This window comes from Dermatophagoides pteronyssinus, unplaced genomic scaffold (assembly GCF_027571235.1).
Source record: "Dermatophagoides pteronyssinus isolate colony J.1.1.1.1 unplaced genomic scaffold, Derpt_VIB-CSIC_2022.12 sq0022, whole genome shotgun sequence".
NCBI classification, from domain to species: Eukaryota; Metazoa; Arthropoda; class Arachnida; order Sarcoptiformes; family Pyroglyphidae; genus Dermatophagoides; species Dermatophagoides pteronyssinus.
The window spans coordinates 276,530-295,856 of NW_027461546.1; the positions used below are offsets into that span (position 1 = coordinate 276,530).

Consider the following 19,327-nt stretch of genomic DNA (forward strand, 5'->3'; position numbering starts at 1 on the left):
CTCTTCAACTAAAATGCAACTCTTTTTGTTGTTGTTGTTTTGATTCATTATCAAAATTATGAAAATATAATGTACGAATTTGTGAATCATCATCAAGCAAACAACAACAACAAAAATTCTGTTTGATTCTAGCCAACCGCAAACATTAAGGAATCTTATTCATTTGATATGAATAAATTAATGATATTTTTCATTTATAAGATTTTTTCTTTTTAAATTTTTTAAAGAAAATTTTTTTCTGGTTGATTTGATTAACACAGTGTGGTGGGTGTTATGAATATTATGAAACTTAATTTTGTCAATGTCGAGAATTTTAATGAATGTCATTTTCTTCTTATTTGAAACACACATAAGTTAATAATTGCATAAAATGGAAAATTGAAAATATTTTTTTTCAAACCAAGCCATAAAAGAAAATATATTTCGAAAAAAGCAACTTTTTTTTGGCTATAATTCCGGTGCATTTTGTCTGTTTTTCTAAATAAATATTTTCGTTGTATTAAGAAAAAAAAACCCTTTTGAACCTAATTTGAACCTAAAAAAAACTAATTATGAAATTTTTTTTTTCCTTCAAAACTTAGTCAAATCTTAATCAATCAATCAATCAATTTGGATTGAATAATGATGATAATGAAAATGTACATTAGTGATTGACATTTGCTTTCAACGAAACAGAAAAAAATGAATGCATTTTGTCAATGATTTTTTTTCAAATGAATTTTTCATAAAATTTTTGATTTGATTAAAATGGCGCGCATCTTTTCTTTTTCTTCTTCGGCTTGATGATGATGATGATGACAACTATTGCAGCAAGTTAAACAAGTCAGTCAGTTAGTAAATCAATCAGTCAATCAGTTATTAGCTTTATTTTTAATATTTTCTGGGCGCAACATTTTTTTTATGTTTATTTTCAATTTCTTTCCATATCAAAAACATCAAAAAAAAAAACAACAACATTTGACTAATAATAGGCTTTTCTTTCTATTTTTCTTGTTGTTGTCACTTTCGATAGCTTTCATAGCCAATGGTATATTGATGATGATGTTTGTTGATGTTGATGTTGATGATCTAATAACATAAAAAAGTAAAACACTGACTGGCTGGCTGGCTGAGACGAAACACTTTTTTCTATTTCAATGCGCATGCTCGAAAAATGGATGGCTTGCATTTTTTATTTATAAGGATCTTTTGATTTTTTACATAAACAAATGGCTGGCTTGCATTGGACTTGGCCTTTTGACTAAGCTAGACTTCGTCCACTTAGTGGACGAAGCCAATGGCCAATGGCTTGCAATGCTAGTGGAAAATAATCTTCAAATTAATACCAGAAAGATAGAGAGAGAGAAAGAGAGAGAAATATATATACATTTGACGCGCACTCTGTTTCGCGTCAATCAATGATGATAAATATAATGGTGGTGGTGGTGGTTGTTGTTCAATGTAAAAAAAACTGAATTGAAAAATTACACAACCAGCAACAAATACGACGACGACGACAACAACCAAATCTAAAACACCAAACATTCGGTTTTTTTCTGAATTCATTTTGAAAATCGCATTCAAACAATCAACATCGATCGAGACTTTAACTTAACTAAACAGCCCTAAAGAAAAAAAATCATTTAATGACAACCAACCAAACTTATTGTTTGAATTCCTAATTTGATTCAAATTTTCCATTGGAATTTCAAAATGAAATCCAGAATTTTTTTTCTTTTTGAATGATTATTTGAACAAGATATTCTTGAATGTGAAAATTCGAACATCAAGAAGCAAAAAACAAAAACAAAAACAAAATCATTTTTCTTTTGTGTCTTTTGTTCAAAGAGAATATTTTTCTTTTTTTCCCTCATCCAAAATTTGAAAAATATATTTTTTGTTGTTAATTTCATCAATAACAAAAGAAAAAATTCAATCTTCATATTGATTTCACATCCTGTGTTTGTGCAATAAAATCAATTATTATTATTTTTCTGCGTTTGTTTGTTTTTCTCGCTCTAATAAAATTGATTCAAATCATCATCATTATAATCGAATTGATTTCTTTTTTCGATTGATTTTAATTGGATCAACGAACCGCCAAAAGATTCAATTTCGACCATATTTCACAATCATATATAAATCATCATTGAGAAGAAAAGTATCGATTCAATTTGATTTGATTATCGATTTTTTTTTTGAGCAAACAACGACCAAAAAAACCTATACATTTTGAAAAAGGTATGTGTTTCATTTTTCGTTTTCGTTTTCATTTTCGGTGATTATCATTTATGCGATAATTATTGTATTTTGAACATGCATGTATTTTTATTTTTTCTTCGATTTGACTGCTAAAATAAATCCAAATAGATTAGCATTGTATGCGAATGAATGAATGAATATTGTTGACCTGATTTACATTGATTTTTTTTTCTTTTTGGGAAAATGGATTTCCCCGCTGGATTAAGATGTTTAGTTTAGTTTTTTGGTTTGAAAAAAGAAGAAAAAAAAGCAGAAGCAGAAAAAAACGAAACATCAGCAACAATAATAACATTCGACAGTCTACCAAAGCCACTACAAAATCAATTTTTCATTTTCTTTTATTAATCAATCAATCATCGATTAGTCGTTTAGTTTTGTTTGGCAAGTGTTCATCATCATAATCACATTTTTTTAAAAAAAAGACTGTCCCTGTGTAAAAGGAATGAATTTTTTTTCTTTTTCTTTTTTTTCAATTTTGATTATTAATCTGTGTGTGTGCGTGGGAACATTAACCAAAAAAATCATCTTCCAAATGAATGATTGATCAAATAGATCATTATCAAATTCATGAGTGATTCTGTCAATCAATCAATCAATCAATCAAGTTAATTAGCCGAAATTTATTCAAAAAAAAAAATTCAATAAGAAGGGTACAATGCCGACAAAATGCTGTTGCCGATTATCTTAATAAGCAAAAGAGAAAGGAAAAATCAACTGTTTTCAACATCACACTTGTTGATTTTTTATTATCTTATTCATAGATTCTTATCGAAATGATTGAAAATTAATTTTCACATGTGTACCATGTACATCATACCATTTTAGCTTGAAATTTGATATTTTCAAAAAACTACAAAAAAAAAAATCTATTTTTATTATTATTATTGCGAAAAAAATGATGATTTTATTAATAAAAATTTTCTCTCGAAACAACAAACAAACAAAAAAAAATCATCAAATCAAAACATCAAATTAAATGTTGATTATGTTACAATTATCGTTTTAATTATAAATGTTGATTATTAATTAATAATCAATAATTAATGAAAAATGTTAATTACATTTTTCGAGTATATATTATACAAATAATTATCATTTTGTAATACGACAATATATTTTTGTTTCTTTGTTTAATAAACATCCAATTAGTAAATTATTAACAAAACAAAAAAATTTTCTTGTTAATTTTTTTTTTTTAAATATTAATTTCCTTTTTTCATTAAAAATGAACTAAACAACAACAACAACAAAATAACTAATTAATCTAATTAAATACTAATTAATTCCGTATTTTTTGTTTCATTATCAGAATTCATTAACAGAATTTCACTATCAAACCATTGAATTGGAAAAAAATAGCAAGAAAGAATTCCTTAACGATTATGGTGTTAAATTCATTTGACGGCCAACAGATTGCACCACCATCATCATCATCATCACCATTGATTGAAATGAAGAAAAAATTGTTCAAATCAGATAATTTGTTATCGATGAATAATAATGTTGATGATAAAAATCAATACGAATATCGGAATAAGAATTTTTTAACAGAATTAAATTTGAAAAATATTTTATTATTCGAAACAAATATGTTTACAGCATTTATTAATAATATTATCTTATTCAGGAATATTGATAATAATAATAATAATTCTACATCGAAAATATTAATAACAAAAAATAATGAAAATAAAAATCCCTATTATTCAACAATGACAACGACCAAACAACAACAACAACCAAATTCAACAGCATTAACAACAACAAAAACATATCATAATCATCATTGTTACAGAAATATTAAACAAATAATGTCCAAATCATCATCATCATCATCAAAATCATCATTATCAATATTAATTATGACCATTATGATGATTTTAATGATAATGATAATCATGTTAAGCGCACATTGTGTTATGGGTAATCCAATGATGATGACTAAATCAATAATGTTCAGACAAACAAAACCAAATTTATCAACAACAACAATAAATAATAATAATAATGATGATAATGATAATGAACAACAACAACCAAAAAATATTGGATCAATAAATGCAATGAGATTAAAAATATTACAACAATTACGTTTAAATCAGAATGATGTACAAAGACGTGTCAATAATCATCATCATCATCATAATAATCATCATTATAATTCAAAATCACAATTACGTTTGGATGATTCACAGGTGGTTTTTGATCCAACAATTGAAGAATTTTCATTACATAATACTCGACAACAACAACAACAACAACAACAATTTGATAATGATAAAATGGATAAAAATCAGCCAAATTTTCAACCAGATAACGATGATAATGATCCGATAATGATTGATTCGACAATGGATGATCAACAACAGCAACCTTCATTGAATGATAATGCAGAAGAAGAAAAAGAAGAAGAAGAAGAAGAATCGGTTAAAAAAATTATCGATAGTGGTTGGATACAACATTCATCAACAAAAAAATTACTGTATTATCTTGGCAAAATTGATAAAGTTTTATTTAATAATGTTGTTGGTAATAATTTAGATAAATATGATGAATTGGATGATTCATTTATGAATCCGAATGAAGATGAATTAATGATTAATCAACCGAATCAACAACAACAACAACAAAATCGAAATAAATCCAAAACATTAAATTCAGAAATGGAAAATAATAATAAAAATTTTGAAATAATTTTAAATCGTATGATGAATACACCGACAGTAGTGAAAAAACGTGGTGAAGGACCACAGCTATCGATTGATTATCCATTAACTGTATTAAGGCAAAGATTAGTTGCTGAATTGGCACGACGTAAAGCTAAAAAAACTGAAGAACAAATTGCAATCAATACAGAAATATTGAAAAAATTAGGAAGACGACGACGACGTCGAAGTATACAACAAACAACATCTGATCAATCGAAACGACAGAATTTAAATTCAATAAAACATTTTTCGAATGGAAAACTGCAACAACATTTTCGTAATAATGATAAATATTATAATTATGATCGAATAAATTCAATGATCATCAATAATAATAAACGACAACAAATGAGAATTAATTCAAAAAAACAATCATGGCCAATTATTAATCGTCTAAATGGTTAAATTATTAGGAAGAAGGTAGAAGAACTAGCAGCGAAAAAAAACTTTCGAGGTACTTTTGATTTTTGTTTTCAATTTTGATTTTAATTTTAATTTCATTTTTAGCTAAAATAATTGCATTTACCAGGTAAAAGCGAAAATCATCAATCAATCAATCACTAATCATCATCATCATCATCATTGATCATTTACCAATCGCCTATCATCATAGACAACGAACAATTTTTTTTTGTTTTTTTGAAAAAAAAGTATTTCTTAAACAAACGACAAACGTTTATCCATTTTAAATCATTTGTGTCAAATTTTTTTTTCTTTCAATCATCATTACATCATCAATATTGATTTGCACTATTCACATTTCACAACAAAAAAAAACCCTGGATTAATTTGGAAAAACCATCAGAAACTGGTCACAACATTTCAAAATAAAAATCATCATCCTTGTTATATCATTACCCTTCAAAATAAAAGATCCTTAACCCTGTTTCTGTTCCAGTTTTGATCACAATTTCATATTCACAATAACAAAAAAATTTGAATTTTAAAATTTTAAACTTTGTTATAACCAAACAAAAAAACTACAAAAAAACAACAAAAAAAAAAATTCATTTGAAAAATTTTAAAAAACATTGTTTTTTTTCTTGATAATTATCATTATTATTCCATTCATTTGTTATTCCTTCAAAAAAAATCTATTCATTTACCAAATTGTGTGTGTGTTTTTAATCAATCAATCAATCAATTATATCGAAAAAACCAAATTAGATTTTCTTAGCAAAATTATCCCTGTTTGTTTGTTTGTTTGCTTGTCCTGAATTTTATTTCACTTTCCACAATTCCCAACAACAACAACAGCAAAAAAAACCGAAAAAAACAAAAACTTTTAATTAATAAAAAAAATGAATTGATAATGTTTTATCGAATAATAAGTAATAAGTAATGATAATAATAATAATAAAAATTTTAAAAAGAAATTTACAACTTTTCTTTCAACAATTTTTCAACAATTTCGAATGGAATTTAACTAAATTTGGTCAAAAATTTTTTTACAATCATTATTATCATTGGAAAAAAAATGATGAATGATTGTTTTGAAAAAAACCTTGATAAAATCTAAGAATGGAATCGAAAAACAAAAAACAAAACAAAAGAATCATAAATGTCATCATCAGCATTATGATTATGACCTTGATTTTTGCAGATGTTTCAACAACAACAACAACAAAGATGAGAAAATTTCCGAAAAAAAAAATTTCTCCCAAAAAAAAAGTAAATATGTTAATGAATCAATCGGATTTTTTCCTTTTTTTTTTGATGAACTAAAAATGGATCATTATTCGCATCATAGGAAAAAATCGATACAGGTGATCATTACCGGTCATTATCATCATATCATCATTAATGATGATATGATTCAGTTTTTTTTATTCTTACTGACCACATCACGATGATGATCATTATTATTATTAGGATTTTCAAACGAAAAAATTAGATCATTTTGAAACAAAACAAAATAAAGCCATTATTTTTCCTCTTTTTTTCAAATGAAAAGATAGAATTAAAAAAATTTTCGTTCACATCAAACACCACAACTACCATCAACATTTTGATCATTATCACAAACCGGTGCCGTTTGTGTGTGTGTGTGTGAGTTTGATTTATATAATTTAGTTGAATCGAGAATCTTTGGAAAAACGAAAAACATCTTTATTTAGATCATAATCATCATTGTTGTTGTTGTTAAAATTGTCTTATTGTATCCATATGGATCAAATTTTGAATTTTTCTTCAGTTCAGTTTTTTCACATGATAATCTTGTTTCGTTATTATTATTATTTTCAAAGTTAAACATGAAATAAAAAAACAAAACACAATAGCCACATCATGTTTGATGGCTGATTTTCGTTGTTGTTGTTTTTGTTTTTCTGTTCATCATCATCATCATGACTCTGACTGTATCAATGTTATGTCATCATATCAATAGGTGATAATTATAAAGTGAAAACTAAACAAAACAAAACAGAAAACAAAGTTTGAATGTGAAAAAAACCGCTGTCACAATTAATTGTTATTGTTATGATGATTTCTTTCTTCTTTTTTCATCATTTCTTCGATATAATCATCATTGGAGATGAGCCATTCACAGGCAATAAATTTTCATTGGAATTTTTATTTTTGCAAATTTAGCAATTCGTGAATGTCATCCTCATTTGAATTTTCACATGAAAAAAAATTTGATTATCTGTTGATTTTGAAATCAAATCTTTGTCGGTTGATTGAATGGAGAATTTTCTCGCCAAAAAACAACAAATTAATTCTGTATACTTTCATTTTCATTTAAGAAAACAGAAAAATTCATTGTTATTTGATTAATTAATCATTGTATATGATTAACGGTAAACCGACGATGTCATCATTAATAATAATAAATTTTATTTACGCACGCTGCAATATGCATTTGTACGATGTCATCATTGATCAACAAAAAAAACTGAGATTTAAAAAGAAACTTGAATCGAATAATCTGGATAAATCTCTAGGAGAGAGAGAGAGAGAGAGAACAACACAGTTAGATGCGGATTTCAGTTTTTTTCTCTCTTTCTCTCCATCTTTCTCTTTGGCGTGTTTTCACTTTTTCTTTCTCTTCATTTATTTATGATTTTCATTCATTCATTTTTGGCGCCCATCATTGTTCATTTTGAATTTGTAACTTAACCATTCAGCATGATGCACTGGAATTGGTCAAATCGATCAGTTTTTTACTAAATGATTTTCTTAACATCAATGCAAAAAAAATGATGATAATTTTATCAAAACAAAATAATTGTTGGTGGTGGTTGTGTTGGTGTTATAATTATAATTATAAATTATTATCATTATTATTTTATATACTGTTTTTCATTACATTTAATCATCATCATCATCAACATTGTTCATTGGCATTAAAATCCAAATTATCAAATCAATCGATACAAAGATTTATTAATCGATATTCAACGATAACAACATCACCGCAATCACAATCATTTGTCAATAGTAATAATGATGACAGATCTCAACAACAACATTCAAGTAAGTTTTTTTTTTTTTGTTTTACTTTCAAAAATCATTCATCTTAATCTCATTATACATTCATTTTTTCTGATCGAAATTTGATTTTTTTTCTTTAACACTTTTTCTTAACACTGTCTATTCGGCACTGATTTTTTTCTGACAAGCGAAAGAAAAAATTCCTTAAATGAACCATATGACAGGACAGGATAGAAATTTTTTTAAATGAAAAAAAAATACAAAAAATCTTAAAGAAGACTTGAAAAACATCATAATATAGGTTACATTATATAAATACAAATTCGTGATTTTTGCCCAAGAAAAACAAAACAAAACACCAGTAGCTTTGATTTATTTTCGATATCATCTTTTTTTTTTGTTCCGACCATCATTTTCGGTTATTATCATTTTTTTTTTTTTTTTTTTGAAAACGAACGAACGAAAATGAAACACACTTTTTTCCATTGAAAATGAAAATAGATCCTTTTATTATAATCATCATACCTGTCGACCATGACCATAATATTAAATATATAAATGTGGATCACAAACATTGGATAAAAAGATTGTTGTTTAATGAGAATCATTTTTTGTTTTGTTTTATTCGGTTTGTTGTTGTTGAAATGCACGATACCATCATTATCATTTAATGATCGATATCATTTACACCGATTTCGTTTTTGTTTAAAAAAAAAAACATTGAATTGAATTGAATGTTTTTCGAAGGAAACAACGAAAAACAAGCATGCTTGATAATTAGTTTCGGTATCCGAGATGTTTTTGTTATTTTCTTTTTCGATTTTTGGATTTATAATGATCCATCTAATTTGACCACCATCATCATTATATGACTTGTTGATAATCGAAAATGATGCGCAACAACAAGTCAAAATCACTACTAAGCGATTGATACCATCATATAAAGGTAAAATTTTTCACGAATTTTGTTTTTTATTTCAAAAAATTTGAATTTTTTTCGGATTATTTCTGAAAGAAAATTTAATTCAATTTTCTGCCAAACAAAACAAAGATAAATATTCATTTTGACTACTGTAATTTTTTTTTTTGCTGTTTGTTTGTTGAAAAAAAAAATCTTTACCGAAAAAATATTCAATTCGTTGCAGCTTGTTTGTTTGTTTGTCCAGGTCGAAATAATAGAAAAAAAATATCTTGTTATGATGATTATCATGATAATGATTATTATTTGTTGTTGTTGTTGTTGTTTGTTGAACAACAACAAAACAAAAGAAAATTTACATACAAAAAGCTGAATTTTAATTTGTTTGTTTGTTTGTGTTATCGGTTGCCACATTTTAATAATGTTGATGATAATCTTTGATGCTTGATGTTGATGAGTATTTGGTCAAGACAGTGATGATTGAAATAAACGACAAACAAGAATTTACATAATTTTTTCAATGGAATTTCAATGGTCAAATGTTTTTCCACTATTGAAAATAATTCAACTATAGTAACCCTTTTGGCTTTTTTTCAATCAAAATCAAACAAAACAAAGCAAAAAAATGTTAATTTTTTTACCACGGACAATATGGACAAAACAATGACTGATGACTGTGATACAAAAAAACTGACTGACTATGATAAGATCAAACATTTTACTAAATTAATAAAATTTAGTCGACCTGTGTGTTATAATTTGTTATTTGTTTATTTTAGACATAGTCGGCATCCAAATAAAAATTGAAAATGAAATTGACCTTATCTTATAATGAAAAAAATTATCTACACCTTTTTATCTTTGGACAATGGCAATAGATGATGTTTCAAAATCTTTCATTCATTCATTCACTTGACCGGGGAGATGATAATGATTTGAACCAATTTTTCTCTCTCTCTCTCTCTCTCTCTCTCATTCTTTTCCATTGTTTTTGTGTGCATAGCAGATGTTCCTTTCCATACATCTTGAGTATGCTTTTTGATAATGGTTATTGTTATTATTATGATGATGATGACATTTGTCTTCAAGTATGTGTAATGTGTGAGTGTGTGAATGATGCATGAGTGTCACAGGCATTTTCATGATGAGGATGATGATAATGATTAGCTGTCGTAATTAATTAATTTTTTTTTTTCATTTCCATTATCATTATTTTATTCACAAAACTAACCTTCATACACACAGAAAACAATGGTAATGTCCGAATCTTTTTTGTTTTGTCCATAATATACTAATTATGCACGGCATCTTTACGATAAATTTTTGATGCGGCATACTCAGGTGGATCTAATAAAATTTTTTCTTGTTTTTTTTTTTAAAAAAAACATCCTGTTTTTATGTAAAAAAAATGTTTGACACACGCAAGAAACATGCAAAATTCTGATCATCATCATCATCCGATGATGATGATTGTCGTCAAAATTTTTTTTTCAAAACTTTAAAACATTTTTGAATTGAAAAATCTTCCGGAGTCATTTTTCTCCCCTATATTTTGTTATGGGCGAATTGCTTTTTTCGTTGATCAAATAAAGAAAAAAAAAACAATGTCTGTTTTGATTCGATTTTTGGCATTTTTTTTTCTTCCATAAATTCGATTAATTCACTGTTTTGTTTGTTTGTCCTGTTCGGATAATAATAATGATGATGATGACCATTGTCCATAGGCAAATAATATTTTTCATGTTTCTTTTTTTTCAACGAAAAAAATCTTTCAATTGTTTCCGACGATGATGATGATGATGGTCATAACATAACATTTGCATTTTTTCTTCCTTGTTTTGTTTTCATTTTTGTTTTGTTTTGTTTCCAATTTTTGTTTCTATTTTTGATATTTTTGTTTTGTTGTTCAAAATCCAAATTTAATCCAACAAATGATAATGACGATGAAGATGATCAAAAGTTTTTTTTTCACATTTTTTTTCAAATCGTGTTTGATCAATTAATAATGATTATGGATTATGGATAAAATTTTTTAGGGAATTTTCTTTTTTCAGTTCAAAATCAACCTGGTTTTTGGGTTTTTTTTTTTTGTTTGTTTTTTGTTATCCGAATATTACCCGAATCATTATCTTCAATGAAAATGGACGGTAATCAATCTTTGAAATTGAACAAAATTGGGCAAACAATGAATGAATGAATGAAAAACATACATGTTAACAAACATCATTAACCCATTGGCAAGGTAAAGCACCAGTTTAGTTTAGTTTAGTTTAGTTATGTCGAACATCATTATCATTATGTTTCAATTCAATTTTGTCTTTTTTTTCATCCATTCAATTCAATTCAATAACAAATAAAGTTAATGATTTCAAATAAATCACCAATCAGAATTATTCGCCAGTTGTAGTTTTTTTTTCATTGATAAAAGCAGAAAAAAAACATCCACTATAGAAAATGAAAATTTCGAAAATATTTTTAGATCAAAACAATAATAGAAAAGGAAAAACTTACTTTAAATTTTTACAATTGAAAATTTTTTTTTCAAAAAATATAGATCAAATCCAATTTCTTCATATAACAATTCAATCGGTTTTTTCTTCAAAAAAAAAGTCGGTGGTTAGAGTTGGTTATCTTTAATCATCATTATTATTATCGACAATAACAATGGATGGTGGATATATAAAATGGGATTGTAATCTTGTTTTGCCGTAGCAGCAGCAGCAGCAGCTCGTGGCAGATTTGTTTTTTTTTCAGAAAACGATTGAATCATCTTTTCTTTCGTTCTCCACATCTTGGCCATCATTAAATTTTCTTCCAATTTGATGATAAAAAATGTTTTGTTGTTCGTCTGCTTGAAGAATTTTTCACCCAGACCATTAAAATTCGAAATTGGATTGTAAAATTTTAAATTTTTTTTCGGGTTTTGAAATTTGTTGTAGGCGGCAGCAGGTTGATCATCTGAATCAATGAAATGAAAAACCAAAAAACATCTGGATCGAAATCGGTTTTTCTCTTTTTTTTTCATTTTGATTTCATAATCGACGATTAAGATTTTTTTAAGACTTTCTATTGTTAGTTTGATTATAAATAATCGATTTTTTCAAAAATATCGATTGTATCGATATTGTTTTTTAATGTTTTTGTTTTCAAAGTAATTAGTGTCAATTATTTGTAATCAAAATCAAAAAAAAAAAAAATTTAATAAATAAATATTTATGATGATGATGATCGAAAACAGAAAAAACAAAAGCAAAACATTCATTGAATCTAAATTTTAAATTTTAAAAAAAATCGAAATTTGATTTCGAATCCGGTAAAATATAAAAACAATCGCGATTAAATCTCGATTTCCTCTTTTTTTTTCTCTTTCGTCTTATAGATTTAACCGATTATCCATATGATTATCATCATCGAAATGGAAATCGATTGATTGATGATTTATCATTGAAAACAAAAAACAATATCGATGATCGACGTAATTATTATCTAACAATCATTAGTAATGATGATGATAAACGTACACCTTTAACAACAACGACGACCGAATCAAATTTACCAACGACGACAACCATCAAACCATCATCATCATCATCAATCATATTTATATGTCCTGAACAATTTGGTTATTTTGCTGATAAAAATGATTGTTCACGTTATTTTGTTTGTGTATTTGGTGATCCATTACATGAACAATGTACTGGTGGTCTTTATTTTTCTACCGAATTACAAACATGTGATTGGCCACAAAATGTTGATTGTAATATTGATATGATGTTATTGTCAATGTTTGAAAATGATAATAATGTTGGATTTAAAAATATGTTAATTGATTTGAATAAAACAATCAACGATGATGGCAGGAAAAATCAATCTTTAAAAATGAATTTTAATTATGATAATAATAATAATATTGATAATCCAGATTCGGATGAATCAATTGCATCGTTTATTGATACTGATGGTAAAATTTTTAATGATAATGATGGTGGTCGACATGATCCCAATGGTTTATATTCATTATTTGAACGAAAAAATTCATTTATCAATCATCAATCGATGAAAGATTTACGACCGGAACAACAAGTAAGTTTTCTTCTTTTCAAAGAAAATACAATATTATTAATTTGGTTTTTTTTCAATGAAACAAAAAAAAATACTTTAGAATCGTGTAAAACACATTAATAAAATGATTGATAAAAACAATGAATTGAATGATGATGTAACGAACAGAAATGATCAAAATATTACCAAAACAGCATTAATCAGCAATAAAAATGTTAAATTTGATGATGGTGATGTCATCTTTGGAGATGATGATGATGTTGATGATGATAATAATGATTTTGGTGATGATAATAATGATGATGATGATGATGAAAAATTGAAAGTAAAAAATGAAAATGAAAAACGTTATCCGGAACATCTACTCCCACGTTTGAAAATTGTTAAAAAACAATTGAAAGATTTTGAAACAGAATTATCATCAGCCGTTCATCAACAAAATAATAATAATAATAATGATCCACAAACAAAAGAAGATTCTTCTTCCAGAAGACAAAATCTGGTTTTAGATAAAAATGATGATAACAGTAATGATATTGAACAACCGGATCCAGTTTTGATGATGATGAAACAAATCAAACGAAATAATAATAGCCATCATCACCATCATTCATCATTGATAGATCATGGTACGATAACATTCAGTGCTAATGATAATGATGATTATCTAAATAAAAGAGATTTATGGAAATTTAATGATGAATTTTCATTGAAATTTCCGCAATCACAATTTAATAATAACAATAATTATCATAATGGACTTTCAAAATATCGTACAACAACGACAACGAATGATGATTCATCATATGAATTGAATAATAAAATTAATGCATTTGATTCATTACGAACATCATCGTTAAAAAATCAACAAAAATCGCCACCACCAGCAACGAATCAATTTAATCAGGATTCATTATTACATATTTTTCGTCGTGGTAAATCATCATCATCATCATTGAGAAATTTTGATCCTAATCAAACGAACGATCAACAACAACAACAACGACGACGTTATCTGCTACCAAGTTTATCATATCCAATGAATATTAGTCAACAGCAACAATCAAAATCATTGAGTAATAATGATGGAAAAAATTCACAAATAATATTCTATTCATATCGTGATGATTCAATGATGAAATCATTGAAAAATGATAGATTATCATTTGCCAAATCTAGATCATCATCATCATCAAATTCATTACCAATAATAACCGAACAATTTTCGATTGTCGATGTAAATAATAGCAGCAGCAGTAAAATTTATCCCCCAAAAAACAATATGGAAGTATTTACAATTCATACGGATGATTTTTTATTGAAAAATTATAATAATAATTTATCATCACCATCAACATCAATGCAATCAGCTAGTCAAATTAATGAAAAACGTATTCGACCAACAACAACAATATCACCATTATTCGATAATAATCAATATGAATCATCATCACGTTATGATCATTATGGACGTCCATTACGTTCGAAAAAAACATCAACACCAATATTTCAACGAAATTTGTTCACAAATGTTGGTAATCTAAATAAATCATTGCCAATAATAGTGATTGGTAATGGTGATTCATTGTTGACATCAAGTTCAAATCCATTACCATTATCATCATCGACAACATCGACAACGATTAAATCATTAATGGTGGGAAAAAATTATTCATTGATAAAAGAATCAATAAATTATGTGCTACCACCACCATCATCATCAAATGATAATAATCAAAAACATTCACAACAACAATGTGATCCAAAACTTAATTGTCGATTACCGAAATGTTTTTGTCCTGATGTTAAACCACCATGTAAGTTTTTTTTTGTTTGGTTTTTTCTTCTGATAAACTTTATTGACAGAATTTTTAAATATATGTTTACAGTCGGCTTAAAACGTAAAGAAATACCACAAATGATTTTGTTAACATTTGATGATGCTGTTAATGATGTAAATTTTCCATTATATCAAGAAATATTTGATCCGAAAACAAAACGTACAAATCCAAATGGTTGTCCAATAAAAGGATCATTTTTTGTTTCACATGAATGGACTGATTATGGTAAAGTACAAACATTATATGCACATGGACATGAAATTGCATCACATTCGATAACGTAAGTTTTTCGTAAGAATTGAATTTTGATTTCAAAAAAAAAAAAAAATAATAATAATCAAATTTCATTATCAGACATGGATATGGTGAAAAATTTTCAACAAAACAATGGTACAGAGAAATTGCTGGTCAACGTGAAATATTACATCGTTTTGCAGGAATACCACGCAATGAAATTCGTGGTATGCGTGCACCATTTTTACAATTAGGTGGTGATGAACAATTTCAAATGTTAATGGATGCCAATATGACTTATGATTCATCAATATCAATATTTGATAATTCACCACCATATTGGCCATATACATTAGATTTTGGTATACAACATGATTGTATGATAACACCATGTCCAACACGTTCATATCCTGGTAAGTATGTAAATTGAAAATGGAAACAACATTGATCAAATCTTATTGATTATTATCTATAGGTCTTTGGGAAATTGGATTAATCATGTGGCATGATTTAATGGGTGGTGGTGGACGTTGTACAATGGTTAATAGTTGTACATCACCATCGGATGAAAAAGGTGTTTTCGATTTAATAATGACAAATTTTCGTCGACATTATGATACAAATCGTGCACCATTCGGTTTATTCTATCAAAGTAATTGGTTTACAACTGGTCATCATAAAGCCGGTTTTTTACGTTTTATTGATGAAGTATTAAAAATGGGTGATGTTTATTTTGTTACAAATTGGCAATTATTACAATGGATACAGAATCCAATTAAATTAGATCGTTTAGATCAATTTGAACCATGGCAATGTCAATCAACAAAACAAAATAATAATAATAATGATATAAAACATAATCAAGTAACAGAATGTCTTATACCAAATATATGTCATGTACGATTTCAAAATGGTGAAAAAATTGGTTCAAGATTTTTTAAAACATGTCAAAAATGTCCCGATGATTATCCTTGGATCGATAATGTTGATCAATTGATGGAATCATCACCTGCATAATCAATATTTATTTTTTTGCATATGTAAATTTGTATTTAAGACATTTGCCATTTTTTTCCCTTCGAAAATCCATTATTTATATTGATAATTTTAATAAAATTTGCATCAATTTGAATTTCGCGCAATTGAAAAATTTGAAAATATTTTCGAAAAAAATCCATCAGATGGCAAGACTTTTTCCATTTGTTATTTTCGAAAAATTATATAGTCCAAAAATAAATGTTTTTCACATTGACATTTTTAGCCAGTTCGATTTATTTTGATTATTACGGTCTGTGATGTTTGTTTATGTTTTTTTTTTGTATTTTGTTAATGATCATCATTATTAGCAAATTAAACAACAACAACAACAATGTAGATGGACATTAAATGATATAAATGGTCCAGAGTGTTTGTTTGTTTATATGGGCACAAACAAAATTCTATTAGGTTGTTGACGTAATATTCTTTGTATTTGTTTCTAATGAATCCAGAAAACTCTAGAACAGCAACGAAAAATTTGATAATGAAATGAAATTAAAACAAAAATAAACTGAACTGAATTGATACGCACAGGTAATTTACAAGTACATAGTAAAACAAATAATAAAATTTAATTTCTTTTGTTTGTTAATTTCGCAATTAGATTTTTAATTGAAATGAAATGAATTTTGGCTTAAATTCAACCGTAGAAAAAGAAGAAACTTTTAATCTTTCATCATGATCACTTGATAAGATTATGATTTTTTTTCGGGTTTTTCCAGTTATCATCATCATCATCATTATTGAGTCATATGCTCATCCAGTCAGTTTGTGTCGTTTGAATCTAAGATAATTCTGTCAAGTTTAAATTGTTTGGTAATGTTTTCATCATTAGCCACCACCACCAACAACAACAATCATTTCTGCACATGCACACATCGAAAACATTCAAAACGAAAAAACATTGCCTCAAAAATACTGAATTTACATTTTGGTTATTTTCGTTTCTGACATTCAATTCTTTACATCAATTTTGGCAAACGGCTGAAAGGAATTTTTTTCTTTCTTTTTTTGTTTTGTTTTTGTTTAGCATCTGTAAACATCAACAACATCGACAACAACAACAACAGTTTTTTTACCACTATATTCTTTTGTATGAATGTTAAATTTTTTTTTTCGAAAAGCTATCAAATAACAAGCGACATTGAAATTCACAAACAAAAACCCAAAAGTAAAAGTGGAAAACAAAAAATTGGAATATAGCGCACATGAATCGTGATAATTTTCAATGACGATGACAACGATGATAATAATACAAGTGTTTTGTTTTTTGAATTAATTCAACAACAACAAGAATAAAAAAAGGAAAATTTCTATCAAGATTAAAATACAAGAATTTAATTCTCATTCACATTCGGTTTTTTTTTGATGAAGAGGGGGATTTTCTATAGATTCATACGAAACTTTTCATTTATTTTTTGGCAATGGTATTATCTTTTTGATGACTTTTGTTTTTTTTTTTTGTTTTCGTTAATAATAATTATTATTTTTCAATGTTTTTTCATCACTTTAATACAGCCAAAGTTCAACTGACACTGAATAGTTTTTTTTTTGTTTTTGTTTCTGTGTTTGCCAACTCATCATTGTTGAATTTGAATTTTTTGTATTTCGTTTTTATCCAAAATATTAATCTTTGAAAAAAAATCATGTCTCATTTTGATCGAACATATGATTCAAGTCCATCAGAATCATCGGATACATTACCAAGTCCTACTGATGAACAACAACAACAAACAATGGAACCATCAACATTATTAACAAAAAATATATCATTAATCGATATAATTAAATATCATAAATGTTCAATACATCATCAAGATGCTGAAGCATCAATTGCTGATGCAACTGATTGTTTGCGTATGATTACCGGTAAAATGGAATGGTTTCAACGAAAACATAAATTTTGTCCACATTTATTTTCGGATGAAGATCAACAACAAATTCAATCATTACATCAACGACTGATAATTGAAGAGATACCATTTTTAGAATTACAAGAACGTTTTCGTAATGGTCTTGATGTTGATATACCACATGAATTACAAGGTCGTATTGCATTAGTTTGTCAAAAATTTGATGAATTAAAACAACATTTTGATAAACTTTTATCAAATGTTGATCATTTATCATCGATACCAATCATTGAAACTACTAATAGTTCAACAACACCATCTTCAATGATCAATACAGGTTCTATTATTGAAGTTTGATATATTTTATTTTATTTTTATCGTTATAAAGAAAGAAAGATTATTCTTCTATACATTATTGTTGTTATTATTATTGATTTGATTATAAAGATGTTTATCAAAACAAAAAAAAACTTTACAATATATAACTTATGCCAATCAATTACAATACTACTATTTTTAAATTACGAATTTTAAAATGATTTTAAAAAGAAATAAATTACGATTATTTTTATCAATCTTTTTTTGTTATTCTTAATTTTGAATATTAATATTACGCCATTTTGAATAGATTCGATTACCATGACGATAAATCTGTAATGATTCAGTGCTGTTTGTCGACAATTTTAGTTTTTCCGTTGTTGTCATCATCATAAGCTTCTTATCATCAACATAATTACCATCATAATCTAATCGTTGTTTTCGTTGATATAATTGTTTGATAATATTATTTAACCATGAACCAGAATATCGTGAAATTGGATTCCAAGAATATCCATCACTACGATAATATTCATCATTATGGATTGATGGTCGATGATGTTGAATAGGAAACGAATAAGAAATACTGGATGATGATGGTATTTTTGAATTTTGCACACCATCATTACTATGTAATTCTGGATTAAAACGTAGCCCATTACCACTAACATCAACATTGGT

The 19,327-nt window shown here is 26.6% G+C and overlaps 3 protein-coding genes and 1 long non-coding RNA gene across 6 annotated transcripts; 3 read left to right on the forward strand and 1 right to left on the reverse strand.

The window, feature by feature from the left end:
- Positions 1–1,061: 1,061 nt before the first annotated feature.
- On the forward strand, positions 1,062–6,325 carry Dh44 (corticotropin-releasing diuretic hormone 44). 3 transcript variants are annotated; one of them, XM_075823025.1, is made up of 3 exons: positions 1,062–2,220; positions 3,551–5,403; positions 5,457–6,325. In XM_075823025.1, the coding sequence occupies exon 2, from the start codon at positions 3,624–3,626 to the stop codon at positions 5,352–5,354; it is 1,731 nt and encodes a 576-aa protein (XP_075679140.1). In that variant the 5' UTR covers positions 1,062–2,220; positions 3,551–3,623; the 3' UTR covers positions 5,355–5,403; positions 5,457–6,325. The 3 variants fall into 3 exon arrangements, with proteins under 3 accessions (XP_075679140.1, XP_075679141.1, XP_075679142.1); XM_075823026.1 differs by lacking the exon at positions 1,062–2,220 and adding an exon at positions 2,611–2,891; XM_075823027.1 differs by lacking the exon at positions 1,062–2,220 and adding an exon at positions 2,611–2,845.
- Positions 6,326–7,809: 1,484 nt separating this feature from the next.
- Positions 7,810–16,569, forward strand: LOC113799787 (uncharacterized). The gene is made up of 6 exons (XM_075823024.1): positions 7,810–8,423; positions 12,680–13,383; positions 13,463–15,179; positions 15,252–15,483; positions 15,558–15,850; positions 15,913–16,569. Exons 1-6 carry the CDS (start codon positions 8,147–8,149, stop codon positions 16,452–16,454), a joined length of 3,765 nt encoding a protein of 1,254 aa, XP_075679139.1. The 5' UTR covers positions 7,810–8,146; the 3' UTR covers positions 16,455–16,569.
- LOC142645783 (uncharacterized) lies at positions 16,461–17,115 on the reverse strand. Its single transcript, XR_012846843.1, has 2 exons — positions 17,008–17,115; positions 16,461–16,933 (listed from the first exon to the last, which is right to left on the reverse strand). It is a non-coding gene; the product is annotated as an uncharacterized LOC142645783 (long non-coding RNA).
- LOC113794016 (uncharacterized) lies at positions 16,890–18,903 on the forward strand. Its single transcript, XM_075823031.1, has 3 exons — positions 16,890–17,009; positions 17,080–17,902; positions 17,994–18,903. Exon 3 carries the CDS (start codon positions 18,122–18,124, stop codon positions 18,683–18,685), a length of 564 nt encoding a protein of 187 aa, XP_075679146.1. The 5' UTR covers positions 16,890–17,009; positions 17,080–17,902; positions 17,994–18,121; the 3' UTR covers positions 18,686–18,903.
- Positions 18,904–19,327: the final 424 nt, after the last annotated feature.